The sequence below is a fragment of the Megalops cyprinoides genome, chromosome 12 (assembly GCF_013368585.1).
Source record: "Megalops cyprinoides isolate fMegCyp1 chromosome 12, fMegCyp1.pri, whole genome shotgun sequence".
In the NCBI taxonomy this organism is placed as follows: domain Eukaryota; kingdom Metazoa; phylum Chordata; class Actinopteri; order Elopiformes; family Megalopidae; genus Megalops; species Megalops cyprinoides.
In genome coordinates, this window is record NC_050594.1 from 28,676,983 (window position 1) to 28,702,370 (window position 25,388).

Here is a 25,388-nt window from a genome sequence, read left to right on the forward strand (position 1 = left end):
ACAGCCTCAGCCGACCATCAGGGGACAGGAGCCCAGCTGACTGCTGCACTGTGAACTGAAAATGTTTGCTCTGTTTCACACACAAAGTCTCTTTCTTGCATATACACACACATGCATGCACAGTATGAACCCTTCTGTGCATTTGGAAATGGAGACGGAACAGTTGTCACTGGTGTATTACATGCTCTTAACCAACAGAGACATGAGCCTCTATTCAATCTTACTGCAGTCCTCATTGTCCTTGACATTGAGTAATCAATTTAAGCTGTGATAGATTCTTGTCACATTCTGAGTTGTCAACCTGAGTTTGGTAGGTTCAGGTAAGAACAGTGCCATGTAAGGCATAAAAAGTAGCCTTTCCCCAATGTTATTACTATAAACTAGGTACAAAGTACAAAGTACAAAGGGAATATGGCCTGTATTTTCAAACATTTAACAGTGCCCTGAAAAAGTCATTCTACAATCTACACAAGACAAAAGTGCTAAACTGCATGAACAAACTGTTTAGAACCATAGAAATTAATATGTGAACAATGTGCTTCCAAATGAACTTTCCTACATTTATGAATAATGTTTGAACACACAAACATATTAATTACATTTCTATGGCACAGTATATACAGGGCATTCATAAAAGCAGCAATATGTTCCATATTTTCTGTATATATGCAGTTACATTTGTCATTTTTCAAAGCACTGAATTGCTTCCCTTCATCTAGATCCATAGCATAGGAGCTATAGGACTTAAGCACTGTTGAACTAGGTAGATAGTGAGAAAGCAAGCATTTGATATACGGTTCAGATATTGTTAGAATGTAAGTCTGTGAGCATTTCAGCCTTGAGCTGTTTCATTGTGAGAGAAGTGAACATGCAAAATTTGTGGGTAAGGGAATAAGACATACAGAAAATGATGTCAGCCTGTTGCTGGTAAAGAGGCTCTCAGAACAGTGTGATCATTGAGAAATAAAATCTGGATTTGAGTCTTTTGTCTACTTACCCCTGTCTCCCTCTGCCAGTCTGATTTTGACTTACTGGGACTCACACAAAGTGGTAGTGTGTGTAGAGGCACTGTTGCAACTGAAAGTTTCAAAAACAGCACAGAGGACACACCCAGGTTGCATCCTATTGTCTCAATTTTTACAATGGTATTGTCTGTATGGTCTGTTGTTATCCGGCCACAATGAAGTGTCATCTGTATGTTAGAAGAAGGTGATTCCATGGTAAAAACGCATGCAGATGTCGAGGTATAGAATACATGCAGACTGTTTCTCCTTCCTTTCATGTATTGTGTGCTGTGACACTAGGGAAGTTCAGTTAGAATAAAGCAGAGCTGAAAGTCATGGACTTCTGAAGCGAACATCACAGAAGAAAAAGGCCTCTTTTGATATTATACTATACTGGAGAAGCTTGAGAATATACAGTAAAATGTGTTGAACGGTGCTGTCACAAAGGCGTTACGCAGGCAACCAGGGGAACTGTTTGCTCTTATTTTTTCCAATCACTGCTGTGCATCCTGTTCTTTAATGCATTGTTTGTCCTTTTATCATTGCCTGGCTCTGCCTGTTGAATTTACATATGGTATTGCCTCCAAGTTGAAGATTTGAATATTACTCAAAATACTGTGAGAAGTCCAGACTGAAGATAAATCTGCATACATGTCTGGGCTCTGCAGTTTTCAGCTCTCGATTTTTTGTGTCTTTTTCTCATGGTTTCTCACAGATTATAGCAAATGAAACCCTGCACAGATCATGTTGTCAAGAGTGCTCCTCCAGTTATTACTGTAGTCTACATTATTAAACACCAAACAGAATGGCATATATATGTATGGTTTGTCTAGTAGGTTTCACTGTCTGTTGGACTAGAGGGGCCTGTAATTTATACATTATACATATTATTTATATACGTTCCTGTGAGTTTGGCGCCATACAGTTAAACCATCTCTGCTTATTGCTCATTGGAAGCAGTCATATTTTGCGGGCAGGTCACATTTGTCGTTGCTCTCATTTGCAATGCATATCTACCGAGAAACGTCTTCCCCAGTCATTTCTGAAGAGTGAGAAGGCATTCTGCCGCACGTCTGTTTCCTGGGCAGGTTAGAGTAGAGCATTCTGTGGTTAGAGCAAAGATAAAGGGATTTTCCATCCGCTCGTGTCAGAAAACAAAACTTTAGAAGGTGCGCAGAAGATCTGTGCTGGTGAAGAGAATGGACAAGAAACCTTGTAGCCTCGAGCCGCCAGATGTCAAAGACTACTTGGTCAAAGGCGACAGGTTCACCAAGTGGACAGATGTAAGTATCTGATGCCTGCCCCTCAATCTAAGTCTGGATCTAAGTCTTTTGTCTACTTGTAATTTGCATTTCCTGTGCACTGTTGCTATTGTGCAAAGTTCTCACAGCCCCATACTTGAAAATGTCTGCTTGAAAAACTCCACAGTGGGTGTCACAGACGAAAAGCCTCATTGTTACAAAAACTTGTCCCAGACAACGCATGGATTTGTGTGACTGCAAGTAAGAGTCATCCAGGACTTGACAGACACAGGCTTAACTTTAGGCTCACTTTAAAAAATCATTTCATGAAGGACATAAAGGATTTGGATGTGGCAGTTGTTGATGATATTAAAGGGACTCAGAGTAGCATAATACCAGTCAGAGAATTCCAGTCACGCAGGGAGAGACTGAGGAGGTAGTAACTCAACGATGAGACACCTATGAGCATTTACAGCAGAACTGCTGAGAGAATCTGTTGATGAACAAAAAGGAAGCCCCCCCCCCCCCCCCCCCCCTTACACACGCACCCACACACACATCCACTGCCATCTATAGCTTGATAACTTGTGCTGAAAAGAATATGTTTCATTCTGTTACATTGCATTAAAGAACTTCATATGAAAACAGGTCATCATGTAAGTGAATAAGTCAGAAGTGTTTGTAACCTTGGTGAACTTTGACAGAAATTTCTCCTAGATTTCCAAGCTTTTATCTTGTAACTAACCCTGCTCATTCTCTTTGCTTCTTGTCATGTTATTGCTCTCTGTCATCATTTTCCTTTAAAGAACACAAACTGACACACAATTCTAATGATTTTCTTTGGAATGCAAGCTAAAAAGGAATTAAACAGTCAATCATTGAGCAGAGGCAGAGAGGAATAGTTTACCTTAAGCACATTTCCTTGGTTGGCATTGGCATTCATGAAGTACTCTTCATTTTGGGTTGAGGTATTTCAGGTTAAGGCGTATTTTCAAAAGCAGCATGTCAGTGATGCTGTTTTTTTTTTTCAGGATTCAGCACGGACTGCACCTGTCACCATGAAAATGGACCCAAAGGGCTACTACCTCTACTGGACCTATCAGAACAGGGTAAGCTGTGTCACTCACACCTATTCCTCTTGAATGCATATTACATTAAATGTCTTCGTCATTGAACAATGTGGTGCATAAAGTAACCTTTCTAAAAAGAACAATAATCACATCAGCATCATATATTACATCATAACAGCAACAAAAACAATAATAATTGACGATTTTAAACAAATAAATAATATATATTTATTTAATAATTCAGTAATAAATGTATTTAATTATTCATTATGTCAATGATTTAATTAGAGACACCCTTAGGTAGGGTAACTTTCACAGCTAGGTAGATAAGGTAACGAATTTACAGTGAGATACTGACAGGATCAAACATACACTGAGTATGCTCAGACATCCTCAGGTCAGCTCCTGTACATGTCCATGTTAAGTTCATAATAAAGATTTCTTTTTCCGTATATATAGGTATACACATATATATATATATTTTCGCATATATAACGATAGATTGTGTCAAAACCCATTGCTAGTGTTGGTAATGTATGTGGCAGAATATCTCCCCGCTGTTCAATAAAGGGCACAAGGCCTTTGTCATAGCTTGTACCAAAACATTTTGGCTTTTGTGATGATGTGTGCAAGTCAATTAAATAATTTCATACTGAAAAGATTATTGAGTCTGGACCCTTTGCCAACTGGCCCAATGACTTCTCTGTATTAGCAGGTAGCACTGAATGAAAATGAGCATTATTAAAGTTAGTATAATTCATTAGTATAATTAATGACAGAGCGTGTTTACTCTTTCTGCTTGTTCACTCTAGGAAATGGAGTTTCTGGATGTAGCAACCATCCGAGACACAAGATCAGGAAAATATGCCAAAATGCCAAAGGTGAGAACAATATTTCATCAGTAGTGTAATTATTTTAAATAACTGCACATTAGAAATCCATTTCTGAAGCTCAGTCCTCCCCTGTACTATGTGGCAGCAGTTCGAGAGCAGCTAAAATCCTGTCAGCTGTGTACACAGAAATATGATACATTTTGGTTTGTGAGTGTGTGTTTCTATGTATGTGTGAGAGATAATGAGAAAGAGAGGGGGGAGAGAGAGGGAGATAGAGAGAGACTGACGCAGAGAAAGAGAGAGAGAAACAGAGAGAGAGAGAGTTTATTTGTGTGTTGGGCTCTCCAGTACAAGGCCCTATGGGAATAACCTTTTCAATCTCCTTGGAGATGCTCATGAATTATGGATTCCTATGAGGTAAACTCTGTGCGCTCTGGGTTCGGGCACTTGATTGACAGCGGTGCATTACTCAGCTCTGGAGGGTTTCTCAAAGCTGCCCGTGTCATTGTGCCCTGGCGTATCTCATCCTGTCTTGATAGGCTGTCTGGGTTTACCAGGTGGGCACAAGTGAAATCCCACTCTGCCAGATTGAAAGGAAACACTATCAAGACTGTGCTGCTCTCCTTTTTTTTTCCCCGGTGACACACATACCATTCCAGAGGACTCTTACAGACATGAACCTGAGCAGAGAGGATTGAATACCGTCAGGCGGATGATTCTATTCTGAATCATGTCGAGTATATTCCTGCACATTCGCCTTCCCATTGCTGTTTTTGCAGTGGAAATTTGCCTTGCAAAAAATCCCAGCAGCTCAGTGCAGCCACAGGGCACTGCTGTCACTCAATCACAGCAGATGTCTGAATATCAGAGGAGGCTGCCTTTGATTGTGCTGGAGTCTTGGGGTCACAATGTTTAGGACACATCACCTCAGGACAAAGAGAAAAGAGTTGCAGGAGACATCTGTCGGCAAATGGCCAGTTTTGCTTTGTTGTGGGAAAGCAACGGGGAGACATGCTACCCAGCTGTAATGAGATTGACAGCTTTCTTGCTGGAGGGAGGTGTGGCAGAAAACTTTTTCATGAAGAAACATCCCTGCTCAACATCAAAAACCTCTATCCAGCAACAAAAAAGATTGAACTTGCGAGGAAATTATTTTTGTAATTACAGTACATTCTATTTATTGTTTAGTCATTGAAATGCATCATCACAAGCTTTAGCTAATAGTATGCTTTCAGGAGGGGGAAGATTAATCTGCATGAAAAAAACACTTGTTCTTTAGTTCAAACACAGTAATGTTTGGAACAGACATGTATAGCAATACAGTCACAATCTAACTTTGATAGTCTGAGTAGCTGTCACCTGTTACTCCCATCCTGAGCTGTCTTTGTGGGGGTTTTCAGTGTGTGTTCATTCTGTCCCATCTCTGAGAGGTCAGACATCAGAATTATATCCTTGTGGCATCATATCATAACAGATTCCCAACTCAAAATCTCAGTTGTTATCAGCTAAAAAATCATCACCATTGCATTTTGTATTGTGTGTGTATGAAAGTATTTATATTAACACTTCAACTGACATTATGGTCATAGTTCAAAGGTTTTATGCCTTTCCCAACCGGGACAGTATGTTCCCAAATAAATTCATCCATTAGCAGTAAATTTGTTCGTTGTCACAGTCAGGTGGATCAATGTGTTAATTCAGTCTGTCTCAGGCTTCAGTGGGCTGAGCCTTTCTGAACATGATACATTTCCACAGTATTTTGTCATATTTTACACCGAGAGTCACGCTGAACTCCCCGAACCTTACTGTCAGCACGCTTGTGTGACCGTGAGGAGTGACAGAGCTTGCGTGACCCCGGTTTACCCTTTAGTCTGATGCATCTATGACAGCTCAGATCTGAGTACTGGAGAACAGCAGGGTGAGGGTGAGGTCAAGAGGGGCACAAACCTGCTGGAGATGCCAGAGTTAGCATCCAAAGCTCCAAGCAGATCGCTATCGACGTATCTGTATTCATAATGCATGCATGTCTCGAAATACATTTGATCAACCACTAATAAGCCATGACCTTTTTATTTAATGTTTAATGATAGTGATGGGAATGTGGCTGAATTACATATACGGAGTATACTGATGATACACAAACATGTCGCCCTGTTAAAATGTGGCCTCTTGGTGTGGTGCTGCTTCCACTTGATATAGTTTGAAGAGTTTGGACAAAACCAGCTGCAGCACTGTGACTGTTCCGCATTAAAACCCATGAGAAATAGTGTCACATGACTCACATGTTACAGTAATGCACTGAGTGTCACACACTTGACCGTACAACATTAGCTATATGGATCTCCAGTGGGTGTTTCGGTTCTCCAATGGAAAATTACCCTCCTGTGTTGTTCCGGACACTCACTTTGTTTTCTCTCAGGATTTTGCATACAGTTTGTCATTTGCCTTGCTGGTCAGGGCTTCACCTTGCACATGCCCTGCCTATGGAAAGCAGAGGCTGGGGCTGCAGCACAGCAAGCATTAAAACAATACCACCAGCACTGAGTCGACATACACTGCCGATGGGAAGAGAGAGAGGCACACGCATGCAAACCCCGCAGCTGCGGTTACTGCAAAGTTACAATGCTCAGAGCTCTGCATCCACAGAAGCCTTTGCTGTGGCTATATTGGCCTGAAAACTTGTGTCTGCTTATTTGTTAAATTACTTAATTAACAGATTGTCACCTCATATTGTGCTCTCAGGCTGTCATTACTTTAAAGTGTCAGTTCAAGGAGAATGACTGACAAACTCTAACACTTAAAATAGCACTTCAAAACAAATGTTCATGTAAATGTAATTATAATAGTAATTGTTCCTCTTTTTTTTTAATCTACAGAACCCCAAAGTTCGTAATGTGTTCAACATGGATTTCCCTGACAGCCACCATTTAGCCAAAACCTTGACAATTGTATCAGGCCTTGACATGGTCAACCTGACATACCACAACTTCTTTGCTTACAAAGAGAAAGTAACACAGGTGAGATTCATACAGGTGAAAGACAAGGTTCCTACAGCTGTACCAGTCTGAACTGGGGGCATCTATTTTTTTAATTACTATTATTTTTATTATTGTTAATGTTATTACTATTATATAAGTAGCTGGGTGGTAAGAGCTCTGTTCTCAGTTATTCTCTGGTAAAACTAATTATCATTTTATTGAGTCCCCACATTGCAAGTACAAGTGCAAGCAAGTAGACATTTTCACTCATTCACGCATTTCAATGATTAACAATGAATGACAGCAGTTGCCAAATCCCTAACTCATTACTCCTCTTAGAGTGTATACCTGGCAACTGGCATCATCTTCTACAGAACAAATGAGAACGTCATCTCTGTGGTGATACAACAAGCGCTACTGTATTTATGAATTTATTATACTAATTTCCGTTTTCAAGGCAATCAAATGTGATAAGAGAAAGCTTTCCTTGTCCAGAGTCAGTGTAACTCAGAATTACTTCCTTAAATTGTAATCTCTTTGGCCCGCTCTAGTGGTAACCAACTGCCTCATTAGACATTTACCTAAGTCAGAACATATCATTTTCTTGTTCAAATAGACTACCACCCCTTTGCACAGCCACGTTAGGGGTGAGGTTTTGAATGTCCCTGTGAATCACACAGCAGCTGTACTGTACTCTGTCTGTGATCTCAGTGTCTGATGTTTGGCTGCAGAACTGGGCCTCAGACATCCTGGCGATTGCCTACAACACACAGAGGAATAATGCTTGCAGACAGGTCTTCCTGGACAAAGTGTGAGTACAAGATGAGGACTTCACTTGCACCTAATTATTCTTGCCTTGAAATGCTTTGTCTGCATCATCAGGTGACAGGCTATTATCAGGCTTTGCCACAATGTGAAAGGCAGTCTGGGCCTCACTCTTACTGTGAAGTGTATGATTGGACAGGGATGTGAAGTAGACTATAGTGGCAGCACCATACTGAATCCGCCTGGCTCTCTATTCCCTGGGCAGGTATGTCCGGATCTCCCTTCAGACCAACAAGGATGGCAAGATCCCTGTCAAGAAGTAAGTAAAAGAACAACTCCAGGGGTGCTGGAGCGTTAGAGATGCTTCCAGGTTTCATTTAATCCAAACCCTTACTTTATTTAATCTCAGTGAATGCAGGGGATAATTTGCTCAAAGAACTTAGATCTATATTACTTTGGCTCCCCAGGGAATGTATTGCCTATCCATTGAATGAGAAGTGAATTTCCTATAATGACTTTGCTAAGCAGCTGCTGTATTCACATTCTGCACCATAAATCCACACCCTGATGCTGTCCTCTGAATGCAGTGCTGTTGTGTCTGTCTCTCAGCATCTATAAGATGTTCCCTGCAGACAAGAAGAGGGTAGAGAGTGCCCTGGCTTCAGCCCACCTTCCCAAAGGAAAGGTAAGACTATTGTTGTTGTCCTCATTAGTCTGCTGGAACTTCCCTTCTGTCATCTGTCTGTCCATCTAGCTAGCTAGTATGACAGGCAGAGGTAATGTCCTCATGACACCATAGCCTCTGTCTTCTGCTAGGGGGACACGATGAAGCCTGAGGTCTTCACTGAAGCTGCATTCAAAGCTTTCCTGATGAGCCTGTGTCCCAGGCCTGAAATCTATGAAATCTTCACCTCCTAGTAAGTCTCTTTTTCACATGGAGAAAGATTTGTATAAATCTCCATGCAGTGACTGTTATTGCTATGGAATATAAAAACATAAACTATGAGCTGTGAGCAAAAATCAGTGTTGTTTCCTATACGTTAAAAAATAATGACTTGAGGAAATTTCAAGCAATCTCTGTCTGAAAACAAGCTTGAGGCATTAATGAATTTCATATTCATAGTGATCCTCATTCATGTCAGCTATTTCAGAAATGAGTGAGCAGATTGTAAGCTGAGCCCAATTTGGAATCCTGGAAACCCTTGGTACAAATAAGCATCAGCTCTTGAAAATAGTTGATCCAGCCGCTGACATACTGTTGAATCTCTCCAGCTCTGCTAAGGCAAAGCCGTACATGACCAAGGAGAATCTGGCCAAGTTTCTCAACGAGAAGCAGCGTGACTCACGTCTGAATGAGGAGCTCTTTCCTCCAATGCGCCCTGACCAGGTGAAGGCTCTTATAGAGAAGTACGAGCCATGCTCCTCCAATGCCAACCGAGGTGAGTGCAGCGGGCAATACTTGTTGACATCATCAGATTGCCTGAGAGAGCAGCTGTCTTTGCACCAGCTAATGCTGCAGCTGGGGCCTTCTAACACTTTGGAACATAATGAGGTAATTGTGAAATTACAGGTGATACTGATGTGCTAATTTAGTTTCATGTTAAGAATAGTCACTGTGGAGTGTCATAGGGATCTCAAGACTGCCAGTAGATCTGAGTGAGCACATACATGCATAACAAAAATGTCTTTTTTTCTCATATGCAACAGATATTTTATTGCAAACATCACATATGACCTATATTATAGTTTCAGCTAGTTTCAGGTGTGCACTAAGTCTTAATTAAGAGATTAATTAGAGTGCCTTATGACTTAAACACAGCTTAGACACGCCAGTACTTGGATTTGTGTCGCACTGTCTAGGCCAGATTTCTCCAGAAGGGCTGCTGTTCTACCTCATGGGACCTGAGACATCTGTGGTAATTCTGAACAAGCTTGTCACCTGTCAAGACATGACCCAGCCTCTCCCCCACTACTTCATCAAGTCCTCTCACAACACCTACCTCACAGGTGAGAGCTTCCCCACACAAAATTCCCACAACACTTACCTCACCTGTAAGAGAGCGCTGCTGTCAGTTATTCTCCCAAAACCAATAGCTCAACACACTACTCAATGAAATCTTCAGTAGGAAGTAATGGCATGGACCACCCATGAACACAGGTGTGACAACAGAGAAGGCAGTTTGAGGGTGGATGAGTTGTGACCTGGTCTCGGCCCAGCTGATGATAACAGAAACCATTGCACTCCCTCCGCAGCGGGCCAGTTTTCGGGTGTCTCATCCCCAGAGATGTATCGGCAGTGCCTGCTGGCGGGATGCCGCTGCCTAGAGCTGGACTGCTGGAAGGGGAAGCCCCCAGAGGAGGAGCCCATCATCACCCACGGCTTCACCATGACGACCGAGATCCTCTTCAAGGTGTGCCTCCTTGCCTACCGCTGAGCACCGTGCTCTACTGGGGAGAAAACCAGGAAGTGGGGCTGCCTGTGAAACAGTACTACAGGAACAATACACACAAAACACTGTTTCCATTTTTCATTCTGATTCAACACAATGTGCTATGAACATTCTGGGTCTAGAGCTGTTCGGCATCCAGATACAATACAAAAAAACTGCATCCGCAACGTTCACCTTCTTTCAAGCTAAAACATGGGCCGCGCCGGGCACGCGCAGGCACACGAAGCATGACAAATCATCAGCCGCATCCTCCGGTTCGACATGCCCATTTAAGTGACAAACACGCAGCTGGCCTGTCCCCTGCTAGATGATCAGAGGGGAGCCTAATGGATCCTAATGCAATAAGGCGGTGTTGCGCCGGCCTCTGGTGTGTCTCCATGGCAGTGTGCGCTCGGGGAGCAGGCGCTGCTCTGTGTCTCTGAGTGACAGCTCCCTCTCCGTCTCTGCCAGGCCGAGCGAGCAGCCCTGCCACGTGTTACCTGACACCTGTCCCCAGCTGGGCACTGTGCTCCCTGCTGTTACTGTACAGGGCTGTTTTTTTTTTTTAACCACGCACTTACATTGGCAGTTTAGACAGCGTCTCATCGTAACCCAGGCATTGAACCCCTCCACTTACTCAGCACATGGCGTGCGTTGTCTTGGTCTGGCTTTGTGTTTTAAATCAATTCCTGGACAAAGCAGAGCTGTATTTAGATCACTGCTCCCTGGTGAGCGGTGAGAGGATGTAGCAAGGTTGCACTTTTTCTTTGATTTTTCTTTGATTTTTTTTTTTTGGAGACTCCAGCCGATTACGGAATGTTCCTGTTTTTCTCTGTGGCAGGATGTGATTGAAGCCATTGCAGAGAGCGCTTTCAAGACCTCCCAATACCCCATCATACTGTCATTTGAGAACCATGTTGACTCGTAAGAATCCCTGACTCATCCCATATTAGCTTTCTAATTCTCTAATGTGATTAGAAAATGATCACACATGCTTATGTCCATTTTATTTTATATAACTTTTAATATGACATTTATATCATATGATACGTATCAATTATAAAATGAAAAATACTCTGATAAATTGCTAATTGAGTTCTATGCTTTCTGTGTGATTACTCTGTATCAAGGGTCAAGCAGCAGGAGAAGATGGCTAACTACTGCAAGACCATGTTTGGAGATGCCCTTCTTGTTGACCCTCTGGAGAAATATCCAGTGAGTACAGCTATCAACAACTGAGGTCATTTCCTGTTTCAGTCACATGGTTCTTATACACAACAGCACAACAGTACTACAATACATGTGACCATATGTACACTCTATGATCACAGACATAATTCAACTTCAAGTTCATCAACTTTCATCAGGATTTTAATCTGCTTTTGCACCTGTGCTTGTACTTTTCTGTATGGGCTAGGCTTGAATTTCAGCCCATTTTGAAGACAGGAGAATGCCAAGTGCTGCAATATTAACAAACCTTTTTGTATCCCTCTGCCACACTGTACAATCTCACCTGAGTAAAAATTCCTTTTTATGGTGTTTTTGAGATTCTCCCGAAAGAGCAATGAGAAAGATTATCAAGGTCATAAACACAGAAGCTTTTACGTTTGCAATATTTCACCAATTAACACTGTCAGCATCCCTAGGCTGAGTCATCCTTTATCACCTGTGTCCTGTCAAAAGTAATAAAGTCTGAAACTTCACACTCCCCAGTGCTCCTTCCTTCCACCAGAGAGGCCGTAAACTGCCCTTCACTGGAGGTCACACCCCTCTCTGTTCATGTACACATTTCTAAACAAAGTCAACCAAGTGCAATTTGGGATTAGAGAGGTCCATGATTTCCTCAAAGGTACAAACTGCTCCTTTTTTCACTTCACCGCTCTCTTTCAGTAGCTTGTCTGTTTGACAGCCTTTGCCTGCTTGTGTGTATCACCAGCTGAAGCCTGGCCATCAGATCCCAAGCCCGGCTGAGCTGATGGGGAAGATCTTGATCAAGAACAAGAAGAATAACCCTGTGAAGCAGGACCAGGAACCAACTAAGAAGGCTGCAGTGCCAGACCAGAACCAGAACCAAGCTGACACCAACCAGAACCAGAACCACAACAGCTCTGTGAGCCAAGAGGGTTGTGGTGTGTATGCAGGGCACCATCCAGAGACCGGCACATTAGCTGACACACACCACTCACATATAGAAGAACGTACATGTCTGTGAGGGAGCATGCCACAAGGCAAAGTGCCCCATTGTTTATCCAGAGCGCAGAGACTATTTGGTTGTGTCCCGCAAGGATGTGTGATAACTTGAAAGGAACTTGCTTATGAAAGATTAATTGCATTTACTTCACAATCAGAAAAATACATGGTGCAGACTTTGCAAATGACATATCCACACAGCATTCTTCCATCCTCTGATCAACTCATACCGACTCTGTATCAGGGGTGAGGGATCACGGTCAAGTTAATCTGCATAACCTCCAGCATTATTTAAAGCAGTAGTACAGCAAAAATCCATTGCTCTTTTGCAATAGATTTTCCCATGTTGTGGACCTTCTTTGCTTCAAGATTTAGATACATTTTTCTTTGAGTGCCTCCAAGCTATTCTTTGTCTTCGTGTAATGCAGCCCCATCTACTGTAGTGGATGCACATAAATCACTATGGCAGCCACAAGGATATCTATAAAACCCACAGTAAATGCAGTATGACTGCTGTAAGGATGTGCTGTATATTACAAAGACAGTGAACGCACATTAACCACCAAAGGGACAGGTGTGTGTAGAGGAGATATCACAGTGATGATCTCTGTCTGTTCATTGTCAGAGGGGGAGGTGCGTGATGACCATGAGGAGCACGAGGAGCATGATGACCAGGATGAGGAGAAGATGAAGAACTCAGACGAGGTAGAGGGTCGCATCATCACTCAGCTGCATCTGTCAGTCAACCTTCTGACCCAATCAGAAAATGGCACCAACTCACTTCCTTTTCCTTTTATTCTCTCAGGGCACCGCAGGGCAGGAAGTGACAGCCTATGAGGAAATGTCTGCCCTGGTGAACTACATCCAACCCAATAAGTTCATCTCCTTTGAGAATGCCAAAAGTGAGTCACCAGGGGTTCCATGTCAGAGCAGCCCTCCTTTTTGCTTGTAATCTAATTGTGAAGGAATTATACTCATAGAGAGATGGTTGCAAGTTTGAATCCTGAATGGGGCATTACAGTTGTAGTCTTGAGAAATGTAGTCACCCACCTTTGCTTCATCTGTGTAATTGGATGATTTTTTAGGTTGCTGCCTCTCAGCTCGCACTGGCCTGTTATGTGAATTCAAACTTTCCTGCTATTTGTGTCATTGTTGTAAATATTGCAACGTTTCTGTATTGTTGGTGCTGATTGCCTTCTGTGATGAACTGTGATAGTTCTATTTAAAGATTTCTCTCTTCTCCTCTGTGAGCAGAGAAGAACAAGAGCTATGTGATCTCCTCTTTTGTGGAAACCAAGGGAGGAGATCTGATATCCAAGACAGCTGTGGAGTTTGTGGAGTATCCTTTCATTGCAAATAATAGTAATAATGAAAAGTTATTTTTATTATTATCATTATTATTATTAGTAGTAGTAGTAGTAGTCATAGTAGTAGCAGTAGAAGAAGAAGTAATAAAAGTAATAGTATTTTCCTAAGAGAAGGTCACATGGTTAATATGACCATGAGGGACGGACAAAGCTATGTTTTGGTTCACTTTATTGGGTGAAAGGTGCCAGGAAGAACAGACTGTGTATGTCCTTGAAAAATATGCAAACTCCAAAACAGAGGTCCTATACAGGTTAATGCAGATACAACAAGAGGCAGATGAGCAGGATTTACCCAAAGGGCACCAGAATGGATTCTTCTAACTACAATCCGCAGACTTTCTGGAATGCAGGCTGTCAGATGGTGGCGCTAAACTACCAAACCATGGGTAAGGCCTTATCATCTCTGAAAGATTTTATAATTGTCTCCATTGTGGTTATAATTTGTTAACATTTGTATTATTTTTATTATTTTTCATTAGACTATTGGTGTGTTTTAAATCAAATCTTACCATCCCTTCCTTTTCATGTGATAGTTGCTTTTAATAAAAAGCAAATCTGTTATTCTGATGTTCTCCACTAGAGGTCTGTGTTGTACCGACTGTTTTACATGGGCACCTGTGGTATATTGTGCTTGCTATGTGAAAAAAGATTTTTCAATTCCTGTTTTATTTCAGCCAAGCCCTGAAGGGCAGGAGAGTTCACAGGCTTTAGTTCCAGGGATGTGATTCAACTAATAATTGTCGTGATTGAACCAATTTAGCTCCCCACACCACTTCTGAAAGTGTGAAAGGTTTAGAGAGCTGAGACACCTGTCAAATTGAATAGGCCTGCTCTACGTTATAGGTCAGGGAAATATTACAGATTGCAAAACACTTCATCTGATTTAAGTAATGTACATGTTCTTCTGGTTGATAGATTTTCCGATGCAGCTGAACATGGCCTTGTTTGAGTTCAACGGGAGGACTGGGTACCTGCTCAAACATGACCTCCTGCGTCGAAGCAACAAGAAGTTCGATCCTTACACAGACAGGATTGACACCATTGTGGCCAGCACTCTGACAGTAAAGGCAAGCGGGGAAGCCCTCAAACATGCGCACTTACCCAACCGTACATAAACAACACGACCGTAAACCCCTTGCTTTCCAGTCAGAGACCTGACAATAAACAACACAAAGATTTACGGTGGTGCTGATTGAGGCCAACAAGGGACGCTTGTGCATTTGTTTTTAAATGGATGAATTTTGATAGCCATGATTTGAAATTAGCTCTTGCTTAAGCTTCACTCCATTGCTTGGAGCAGCGAGCGGTTTCTCACCCCCTGCTCTCCCCAGGGCGTCAGCTGGGCTGTTTGGCTTGGCTGAGAGCATCTCCTTTGGCTGTTTGATATTCTGACACAGAGGTGCAAGGCTGCTCTGTATAGACCTGCTCTGCATCCAGAAATGAATAAAATGATATCGGTCTTGAAATGAATAAATCATTCTATCCCTCAGCACTGGGCCTAAAATGTGTGTGTGTGTGTGTGTGTGTATGTGTGTGTGGCTACATGTTTCATTTTCTGCATGTGTTTGTCTCTGGGTGTGTTTTAAAGAGGTCCCTGCCCTTGTTTGTGTGGCTTAGGTCTATTCGGGCCAGTTCCTGTCAGACAAGAACGTGAAGACAGGGGTGGAGGTGGAGGTCATTGGGTTGCCGGGAGACCCCAAGCGTAAGTACCGGACCAAGTGGTCAGCCACTGCCAACGCCATCAACCCCGTGTGGAACGAGGAGCCCTTTGTCTTTGAGAAGGTGGGAGGCACCTCATCTTTTTGCAGTTGGATAGTCTTTTTGCAGTGCAACTGCATGCAGCTGCCAGGCCCGATGCAAGAGAGGTGGCAGAAATTCACAGTCAGTTGCTTTCTAAACTGTGGTAATATCCTGACAGATTCTGCTGCCAGAGATGGCCTCCCTCAGGATGGTGGTCCATGAGGAGAGCGGGAAGTTCCTGGGACACAGGATCCTCCCCATCTATGCCATACAGTCAGGTGAAAGAAGAGGAAACCTATTCAAAAAATGTTCTGCTCATTACCATGTGATGTTACTGTATCATGCGGACTATTTGAATCTATTTTGATATTTTTGAGAGGGTCATGGGTTAACTGGGGTTAATCGAGTCCCCTCATTTGTATCATTTCCTGTCTGGCAGGTTTCCATCATGTCTGCCTGCGCAGTGAGAGCAACATGCCGCTCACTCTTCCTGCTCTGTTTGTCTACATTGAGGTGAAGGACTACATCCCTGCAGCTTTTGCAGGTAAATGATATAAAATGTTATGTATTTTCTGTCCAAATGCTATAGCAGTCCTCATTGCCTTATATCTGGCACACCATTTTTTCAGATTTTGTCCCTAACCATCGAGTGGGATTTCTCAACCAATGCGTCAGGCCCTGTAACTTATGTGCACTACGGAACTGAGAACAAACTTTGATCATTGTAAAAGGACTGAAATGTTCCAAGTCTGTACTTAGGATTTTCGCCTATATGCGTTTTGTGACAATAATAAGGCCATATTGATAAACCACCCTATTGTTTGTCTGGATTGCTATGAAGCTTTCTCTTCTCAGAATACAGAAGAGAGCCCTAACAGATTAGTAATTTCAGTAACAAAGTGAGCAGACCATTTTAGGGAGCTAAAATCTACAACACAACATAAGGGGTCTGACACCCTTCTCATGGCCCCAAGGATGCAAAGCAAAGAGGGCCGGGAGAGCGACTACAGTGAAGATGTTACCTAAGAAAGATTGGGAGTGGTGCTTGAATCTGTTCCTGCTATCTGAAAATCCCGCTCTGATCTGTGTTCCAGATTTCACTGATGCCTTATTCAACCCCACCAAGGGTTCTGAGAAAAGCACAAAGTCCCAGGAGGTAAAGCTGATATGAGTGCACAGTGCCTGAGTGTTGAAACAGCTTTTTTGAGAGACCAGTGAAATGAAGACATTTATGCATGTGTGCAGTGCTACTGTATGGCATGTAAGCTGAGAGGGACTCGGAGAGATAGATGATAGATGATTTGTTTTACAGTGCCACCTCCCCATCTCTGCGTATCTGTTGCACTGAAATTGACTTTGTGCTGTGATGCTTTTGATGGGTGTTTTTGATAATACGCCTACCCTATATGAATCCATAGGAATACTTGTGCCCTTTTGAGATGCCCATTGCCAACCTCCCCAGGACTGTAGAGGAGCAAACGGTGGCCTCAGTTGTACAGACAGGTAATGTGGAGGCCTGTTCTACCTCTCAGAGCAAACTGTAGGACACAGGCTTTTCCTTTACAAAAGGCTGGAGGAACATAGCTCAACATGAAGTTTGGAAGCTTTAGTGGCACATGAGAAGTGTCGATCATGTCATTATTCATGTTTTTTTGCATGCACTTTTAGAGCCAGCAACTGACCCTTCTGTGGCCACTGTGTCTGCGGAATGTCCCCTGAGTGTGGAACCCTCTGCTGTGGCCACAGTCGACACCACCCCAGACCCTGAACTTCAGCCCATCTCTGCTGCTGACCTTCCCCCTGGCACAGACAGTAATGACACCGCTCCGAATAGTGAGCCCTCCGTGGCAACTGACTCCACCCAGTCTGGTCCTCCTTGTCCATCTGAAACAGACCTGGTCCCAGCAGGCTCTGCTGCCAATGCGAAGCTCCCTCCTGACAGTGACTCTGTCGCTGATGTTGCTTCAGTCTCTGATGCTGACTCCACCACAGACATGCTGCCTACACAGGATGTGGACATCATAGATGTTTCCCCTGCTCCGGATGCGGCTCTTTGCCAGGATGTTGATCCTCTCCCTGGTGATACCAACAATGTGGATATTGACTCCACTCCAATGAGTGACCCCTGTCAAGCTGTAGAACTTCCCCTTACGCCTGTGGCCCAATCCCCTGATATTGACTCCTCTTCTGACCCTGCTGCTACTCCGGAGCCTGAGAAGGTGCCTGCAGATTCTGCCCCAGGTAAGGCAGGGCATGCCAGTTCAGCTTCCACTTCTGCATTTCAAGGAACAGTTCACAGTCACCTTATTTTTTCTAATCCTCCTGTATTCAGTCATACTGGACAGAGGAACTGTGTCCCTACTGAATACCAAAGATACAGAAAATATGGGAAACACAGGAAATACAAATCCTCATTTTGGATTGAGTCACTTCTGATCTCCAGCCACTGTTTTGAACAAGTTCCCAGGTGATGTTGAAGCAGACATAATTCTGTTTAAATATCTATGTCTTGCCCACCTTTTGTCTCACAGAGCCAACTTCTGTGACAGTGGAGGAGCTGAAACTACATAAGAGCTTTCTGAAAGTCACCAAAAAGCAGGAAAAAGAGATCCGAGAGCTGGAGAAGAAGTTCCAGCGGAAAGGAGAGGACCTGATCCAGAAATACAGCGAGCTGTTCCGATCCTTAAAGAAGAAGACCTCTGTGAAGAAAAAAGAGTAATGGCATCATTTTGTAATGCGATGCATTCTTTTTCCTACCCATCATTAATAAATCACATCATTATCTCTGTAAATACTTTGATACCCTTTAGATGGAACCAGAGGTTTTGTTTATTATGTTATTGTTTTGGGTTATGCGGAGAGCAACTGAGATGGGATGAGCTGTAAACCAATTTGCATTCTGAGAGAATAAGCATCCCTTTAGTAATGGGGTGTTCGAGTAAATTAAGGAAAAGAACATTCAAGCGTGCATGCCACAGAGCGAAACTGATCTCTTGAGTTGTGTTTATCCCCTGTGTGCTCTTCAGAAAATCCAATCTGCCTTACTTGACGAGACGTGATATAAATACCTCCTTATTTTTCTCATCCATTGGCAGCCGAAGTGCTCTCTTCTCGTGCTTGCATAAGCTCGTGCAGATGGAGATTCCCAATAGTGCAGCTGTGTAGTATGGTTCAGGCGCTGCCCTCAGGGGCTAAGTGATCTGCCCCACACGAGATTGGAGTCCACAACCCCTAGGACCTTTCTGTCTGGTTATGCCTCTAAGGAGCGGAGGCGAGAAGCTGGACCCGGGGTTGGACAAGGCTGTGGAGCTGAAGGCGACCCTGCAGGCAGAGCTCAAAGTGTTACGAGAGGAGCAGTTCGAACTCTTGAAGAGAAGGAGGGGACAGCATGCCACTGAGGTATTGCACTGTTCTTGCCTCCTTGCCTTGTTACATGCTCATTGATTCATCTCAAAACAGTGTGCCTAGCCTGGGAGGTATACAGAACCAGTTCAGGTCGTTAGTGACTGAAATGGCCTGACCCAAGCTTTTCATAACCAGTTTTTTTCTGGTTCACATGCCTTACAACACAATCCACCCTACAGTCCATCTGGACCACCATTTAATTCCCAGTCTCAGGGGTATTGTATATCAGGGCATTGATTGTCAATTACAGATCGAGTGCTCCAGAGCACAACAGCCATCAGCACTGGATCAGCTCTTAATGGAAGGATGAATGCATTCACTTCCTCTGGGTCAGGATCTGCCCACAAAGAGCAAAGACCACATTTTGACAATATGCACGGGTCTGAAATTAAGCTGCTATATTTCTGATTCACCTTTGGCAAGGACTGTAGATCTGATTAATTTAGAAATATATTTGCTACACTTGTGCATTTTAAATTCAAATCACATTTGGTTTTTGCTTCTGTCGACTGTACGGGGTGCAGCGCTTAGGAAATGCATAAAAAAAAACATGTCACTCTATTTCGGCTTTGGCTTCGGTCAGTACCTGTAAAAAAGACTCAGTGACATTTCCTGTTTCCTGTTTCCTGTTTCCCACATCTGATGTGACAGCAATTAGCGAAGCTTCTGGAGCTGGCCACAGAACGGCACGCCAGTGAGGCACAGGCTCTGCAGGGGGCGCTGGAGAGGTAGGATCTTACACATGTCACTCCACAGGGCCAACAGCAACACTGTCAGGGAGAACATCTCAAGTCTGTGCATTCCACAGGAAATTATATTTTCATTAATTATTACTGCTCTTTGTCTTCCCCCGGGCTAAGATTTACACTGTATGAGACTGAACTAAATACATGCTTCTTCTCCCACATGAACGATGATTTCACAGCCAAATAAAATCGACACCACTTAATTAGAATGCACTTGTCTGTTTCTGAGAGTACGAGGTGCAACATTGATATGCACACACCCTCAGGTCTGTGAAACAAGCAAAAGATCAGCAGTACTATCTCACCCTCAGCATAGAAGTTTATATGCTTTTGTATCCACTGTACCTGTGTGTGAGTGTGTGTGTGTGTGTGTGTGTGTGTGTGTGTGTGTGTGTGTGTGTGTGTGTGTGTGTGTGTGTATGTATGTGTGTGTATCTATGTATGTATGCTTCTGCGTGTGTGTGCACATGCCGTTATGCAGCTGTATGTGTTTGTATGTGCATGTGTGCATGTGTGCATGAATGCATACCACAGTAAATGAGTCACCCATGGTTGCATTATTGTTCTCCAGCGTCCTCAGCTGGCTGAACATAGGTCACGTACTCATCAGTCACAAGGTGTTCAAACATCCCTAAGGAAATAGGACAACTCAGGCCTCCTATTCACCAAAACAGGCCAGGCGAGGACAATAACCACCCCCTCTGAATGGGACTTTCAATGGAAGAGAATGAATGTTTTCTCATGTTCTTGCTTTGCGATTGGCTAACCAGGTGGAGGCTTGTCGTCACATTTAGAGTATTTTATTTTTATCAGCTCATCAGCATTTTAATGGCCGGTCTATAAAACTGGGAGTACCTTTCCCTTGCTCATGAAATGTGTTACTTTTTTTGTCAGTGAGACCAAAGAGTTGAAGAAGAAGGAAGGGAAGCGAAATGAGAAGCTTACTTCCTCTGTCAAGTCAGATAAGGGCAGGTGAGGCTCCTGAATGTGTGATGAAAATTAAGTGGCCCATATGTATATAAAAAGGGAACCTGTAAGGAGGTTGAGATTCAAAATATTATTTTTCTTCACCATGACATCAAGTTACTATCAACAGCACTAAAAAAATGTGCATCACAGAATGGGAAATAATATCCTCCTGATGGCTGAAAGCAAGCATGCACAGGGACTGCCCAGTTGTGGTTTTTATGAAAAGGTGTGTATCATTTTGACCTGCCTTGGATGGTTTGCTGATTGCAATCAAATGGCACTGTATTGTTTCTCTCCTGCTGTTGCATACCCCGTACACGGTGCACGCAGTGGGATGACCGGTTCTCTTGTACGATTCTGCGGTGCAAATATTGTTAAATAAAAGAATCTCGTGATTCTGCTTTAGGATAAAAAAGGAGATGAGCAGCGATCCTGCTGAGGATGTTGAGCAGACGACAAAAGAGGTGAGCAACAATGTCCGCTGATTATCAATAAAAATGTCTGGGCACGGGCTATAATTTCATAAATATGTACAAAATGTACTCTCTGAATGTGTATAACAGCGGCACTCGGATCCACGTATGTCCATGTATGTACGGCAGCGATTATCAACATACCCATTTGTATATCAGAGGCAGCCGGGTAAACAGATAACCATGGCAACAGTAAATAGATGTAGAGTGTGCACTGGAGAGCGGGGAGCTGCTGGTGAGAGTGAAGCTTGCCTCACTCCTCTCTCTCCTCCCATGCACATGGTGGATCGGAGCCCCTGAGAATGCTATTCACTGCTTCTAATTGCTCATTCCTTAAGCTTCAGCCTAATTGCATTTGTGCCATTCCATATCAGCTTGATTGAGGTCTTAAAAAAAACTTTTCATAAACATTCTGTGAGCTTCAAGGTCTTGAACTTACAATTTACATATGAAAGAGGCCCAAATTGCATTTTTCTTGCAAGAACTGTGCGAATCAAATGATAGATAAAACTTTGAGGGAAAACCAATGCTTGCACATATCCAGTACTCACTGTGTGGATGATTCCAAGTTCATCTTCAAAGCTTTGGCATCAGCAACATGTGTACAGTAGTCAGAGCATCACATCAGAGCCGTATATTGACATGTGACTGCTAGAATACATAGGCCTTTGCTCTTGGCTGAGACAGTTGGCTAAGCAGGGTGCAGTGGGTGCAGGTTATCTCACGCTAACAGGTGCAGTGAACTTTTGCAGCTCTCTGAAGGCAGCACAATGCAACAGGAGGCCCTAAGGAAGAAACAGGCTGCCATTCTGGAGCAGATCAAAGACGAGACAAACCAGGTAAACAGACGGCTCGCCACCCACTCCAATGCTTTAATTTCACCCTCACATTGAGGCCCTGGACCCACTCCAGCTCACACTGCTGTCAAAGGCTGTCGCCGTATTATTAAAACTGGCTGGAGATTTGTCAAACTGGGCCTCGCTACTCAATAACACATATTTCTGAGACACAGGAGGTCGGGTCTGTTTGTTCTATTTAAGCTCTTGCTTTCTTCTTGGTGAAGAGCTGTTTTTGTCTCTCTTGCCTTTTTTGATGTTATATTTGATGTCGTACCCATGATTTCATTGATTGTAGCTGTTATTTTGATTGAACCGCAGCAGAGATGAAATGCCAGTGGTGACTGGAGCTCTTATATGTGTGTGCACCGAGTTATTTATTATTGAAGATTATTAAAGATACTGCTAAGCAATGCAATCAGGTCTCAGACACCTAATGCATTATTTCCTTGCAGAGAGATTGCTGTGTTACATAAAATTTGCTTGCTTGATCGACTGGTTGATCGATTGACAATGAAGTCCTAAATAAGGAACTCGCTGTTGACCTCACAGTCAGGTAAACCGTCCTGTACTTGCTGTTTCCCCTCCCTCTGTCCATAGCTGAACCAGGCGGCCCTCTCGGAGCACGCGGAGAAGATGAGATCTCTCCCTGCCGGTCTGCAAGACGCCGTCAACACGTGCGTAAGCCCACACTTCCCAGACCTGGTGGACCAGCCCAGCACGAGCAAGGTGGAGAGTGGCGTGTATGGGGACGTGTTCCTGGGGTAGAGGCGTTCTCAATCTGCTATGAGAGCGGCCTGGGGAGAGGTGGGACCGTCTGCCCATGTGTCCACTGTGCAGTGCTGTCTCTGAGGGGAAAGTGACATTTCACAAGTATGGCTTGTGTCAGACATGATGCATTCTGACTTGGTGTTTGTGTGTAGGGGGTGTTAACAGGCTAGCTAGACCCATTAGACTGTTAGTAGTAGAGCCTGAAGTTTGTCATTAGAAGGTACTCTATATCAAAGTTTTTCACTTAGACTCTGATACAAAATGATGACAAATATGTGTGCAGTTAATTTTATATAAATTATTTAAAGAGAGTTCAAAATTAAGAAGCTCAACTCAAATGTTGAGTTGAGTTCATATGCAAATCCCAAAATCATGCATATTGAGTAGATACAAACCAAACCTTTATTTTGAAAATCTCTTCCACTGCTACCAGACCTTAGTGATTTCTTTCTTAGCACATAACGCTCACAAAGATGTGTAATGTTACAGGACCGGGAGAATGTGAGAGATAGCAGCTTGGTGAGAAAAGGCCTTCGTGATTATCTAGCCATTGGAAGAGATGAATCAGCCTGAGACAGTCTGAACTTTTTTCATAGAACTTCAGTAATTTGACGCCCCCGCAAACATTCATGCATTGTAATTGTTCAATTGTATTCTGAATGAATGGTCATTAGCTAACGTATTTCTTTGTTCAAAAAAAAAGGTTGAGTAAGCTACCTTTTAAGTTAAGCTTTAATCATGACAGAGCTAAAATAGACAATTGGTCTTTCCAAAATTTAAGATAATCTCTTTGAACTCTTCTTACTTATGATTTTAAATGTAGATAATGCTTTACATTTGGAGGGAATGTTTTCCTCAAAGACTGGTGGAACTTTTTCACCTGTTAATGATGGTAGGGTAGAAAAAGCCATGTCTCATACACATACAAAAGAAATTGTTGCATTATATAATTTATTAACTTAATAACATTGTTTTTTGGTGGTGGGGGGGAACTAGTGCCTTGAAAGTTATGGTCAACAACACTATAAAAGCATTTTGCTGTTGCATTTATACAATAGAATACGCTTATGCGAAGATAAATGTATGCACTTCCTTTGCCTCCAAACTCTCAAACAGACAACTTAAAAGTGGTGACTGGTGAAGAAATAAACATTCAATATTGCTTTATCATACAACTCATGCAAACCTTAATGGTAATGTCAGCAAACAAACCAAACACTATTTAATAATTGGCACGTTTCTTTTGCTTGTACAATGTTCAGTATAATTGTGCAATAAAATATACCTACACATAACAGATTTTAATCAGAGTGCTTGCTGTTACAATTTTCTTGTTGTGGAACAAATACAAATAAAATAATGCCAAACACTAAACCAATGGTTTACAATGATTTATGTACTAAAATTCAACTTTTATTTATTACAAAGTGTAAAATGATACTTGATGTATGGTTGTTTTTTTTGTTTTGTTTTTTTTTTTTTTCGCAAACTACTGTCTGAATGTGTATAAATTTTTGAATGTCTGCATTTTTTGTGTATTTGTATGTATGCTAGTAGATTTGCAGATACAACTAAAATCAGACAGAAATACAGTAATAATACAGTATAAATAGCAATATTACTGACCCCCTCTGATGCCAACTTCCTGCTTTTGTAAACAAAAGGAAGAGTGTTTTAGTACAAAAGCCATTTATAAAAACACACAGCTTTTTACTGTGTGTCGGTGTGTGTGTGTGCGCACGCGTGTGTGTGTGTGTGTGTGTGTGTGCGCACAGATCATTGATTTAAGGCACATAGAATCTTCTGTTCTAAACTGCAGTGTGGATCTTATGGAATCACAGTTCACACTTTCCACGGTCACTCTGAGAAAGGTGTGTATGATATCTAGTCTGTCAGGGATTGGTGCAGGAATGGCTAGCAATGTGTGGATCAAAGTAATGAAATCTGAAATGTAAAATTTCTCTCAATACAAGCTATAAGGGTATAAAGCTATAATGAGACATAAGAAAGTTTTCTATTTAAAGTAGAACAGCATTAGTAATGCACAGGGCATGAGGAAGGTGCAAATGTAGGCTTTAATAATTGTTTAAGAAAAAGAAGGAAAGAAAGAAAGAAAAAATAGCCACATGGTTCACATAATATGCAACAATTCTATTTCATTACAGTTAGCAAAGACACCTTGTACCAGACACCAATAATATGAAATGTTACTTAAAATTAATAATTGTACAACCACCTCCTCATTTAATAAGGCTGATCATTAAGCCATCAATAAAAAACATGTAAGAAGATTATATTCTTGATAGCACACAAAATCTTAAATTGCTTAAGAGCAATATGTTCATCGAGAAATGTTTTGCAATTACGCATGTATCTGAGTTCTTAATGGGAATAAATATAAGGATGGATCAGTTTCATAGAAACGCCACCACAGAATCATTGTGCTGAGAGGGATTTGTGTTACCTCACAGGGATGATGCACTACTTAGCACCTACAGTCCCAATGACTCACATGCATCTCTTTCTAATCCTGCATAAGCCAGGAGGATAACCGGACACCTGCTTATTAGC

The 25,388-nt window shown here is 42.5% G+C and overlaps 1 protein-coding gene across 1 annotated transcript; it reads left to right on the forward strand.

Moving 5' to 3' along the window:
- Nucleotides 1-2,203: 2,203 nt before the first annotated feature.
- plcb2 (phospholipase C, beta 2) lies at nt 2,204-22,814 on the forward strand. Its single transcript, XM_036542314.1, has 32 exons — nt 2,204-2,287; nt 3,277-3,354; nt 4,128-4,196; nt 7,025-7,165; nt 7,858-7,937; nt 8,157-8,210; nt 8,501-8,576; nt 8,708-8,808; nt 9,164-9,330; nt 9,752-9,898; nt 10,145-10,302; nt 11,162-11,244; nt 11,451-11,535; nt 12,257-12,451; nt 13,144-13,215; nt 13,316-13,412; nt 13,765-13,849; nt 14,139-14,263; nt 14,793-14,944; nt 15,495-15,659; nt 15,796-15,895; nt 16,057-16,161; nt 16,712-16,773; nt 17,036-17,120; nt 17,364-17,858; nt 18,149-18,332; nt 18,881-19,016; nt 19,674-19,750; nt 20,663-20,740; nt 21,144-21,201; nt 21,963-22,049; nt 22,647-22,814. Exons 1-32 carry the CDS (start codon nt 2,204-2,206, stop codon nt 22,812-22,814), a joined length of 3,849 nt encoding a protein of 1,282 aa, XP_036398207.1.
- Nucleotides 22,815-25,388: the final 2,574 nt, after the last annotated feature.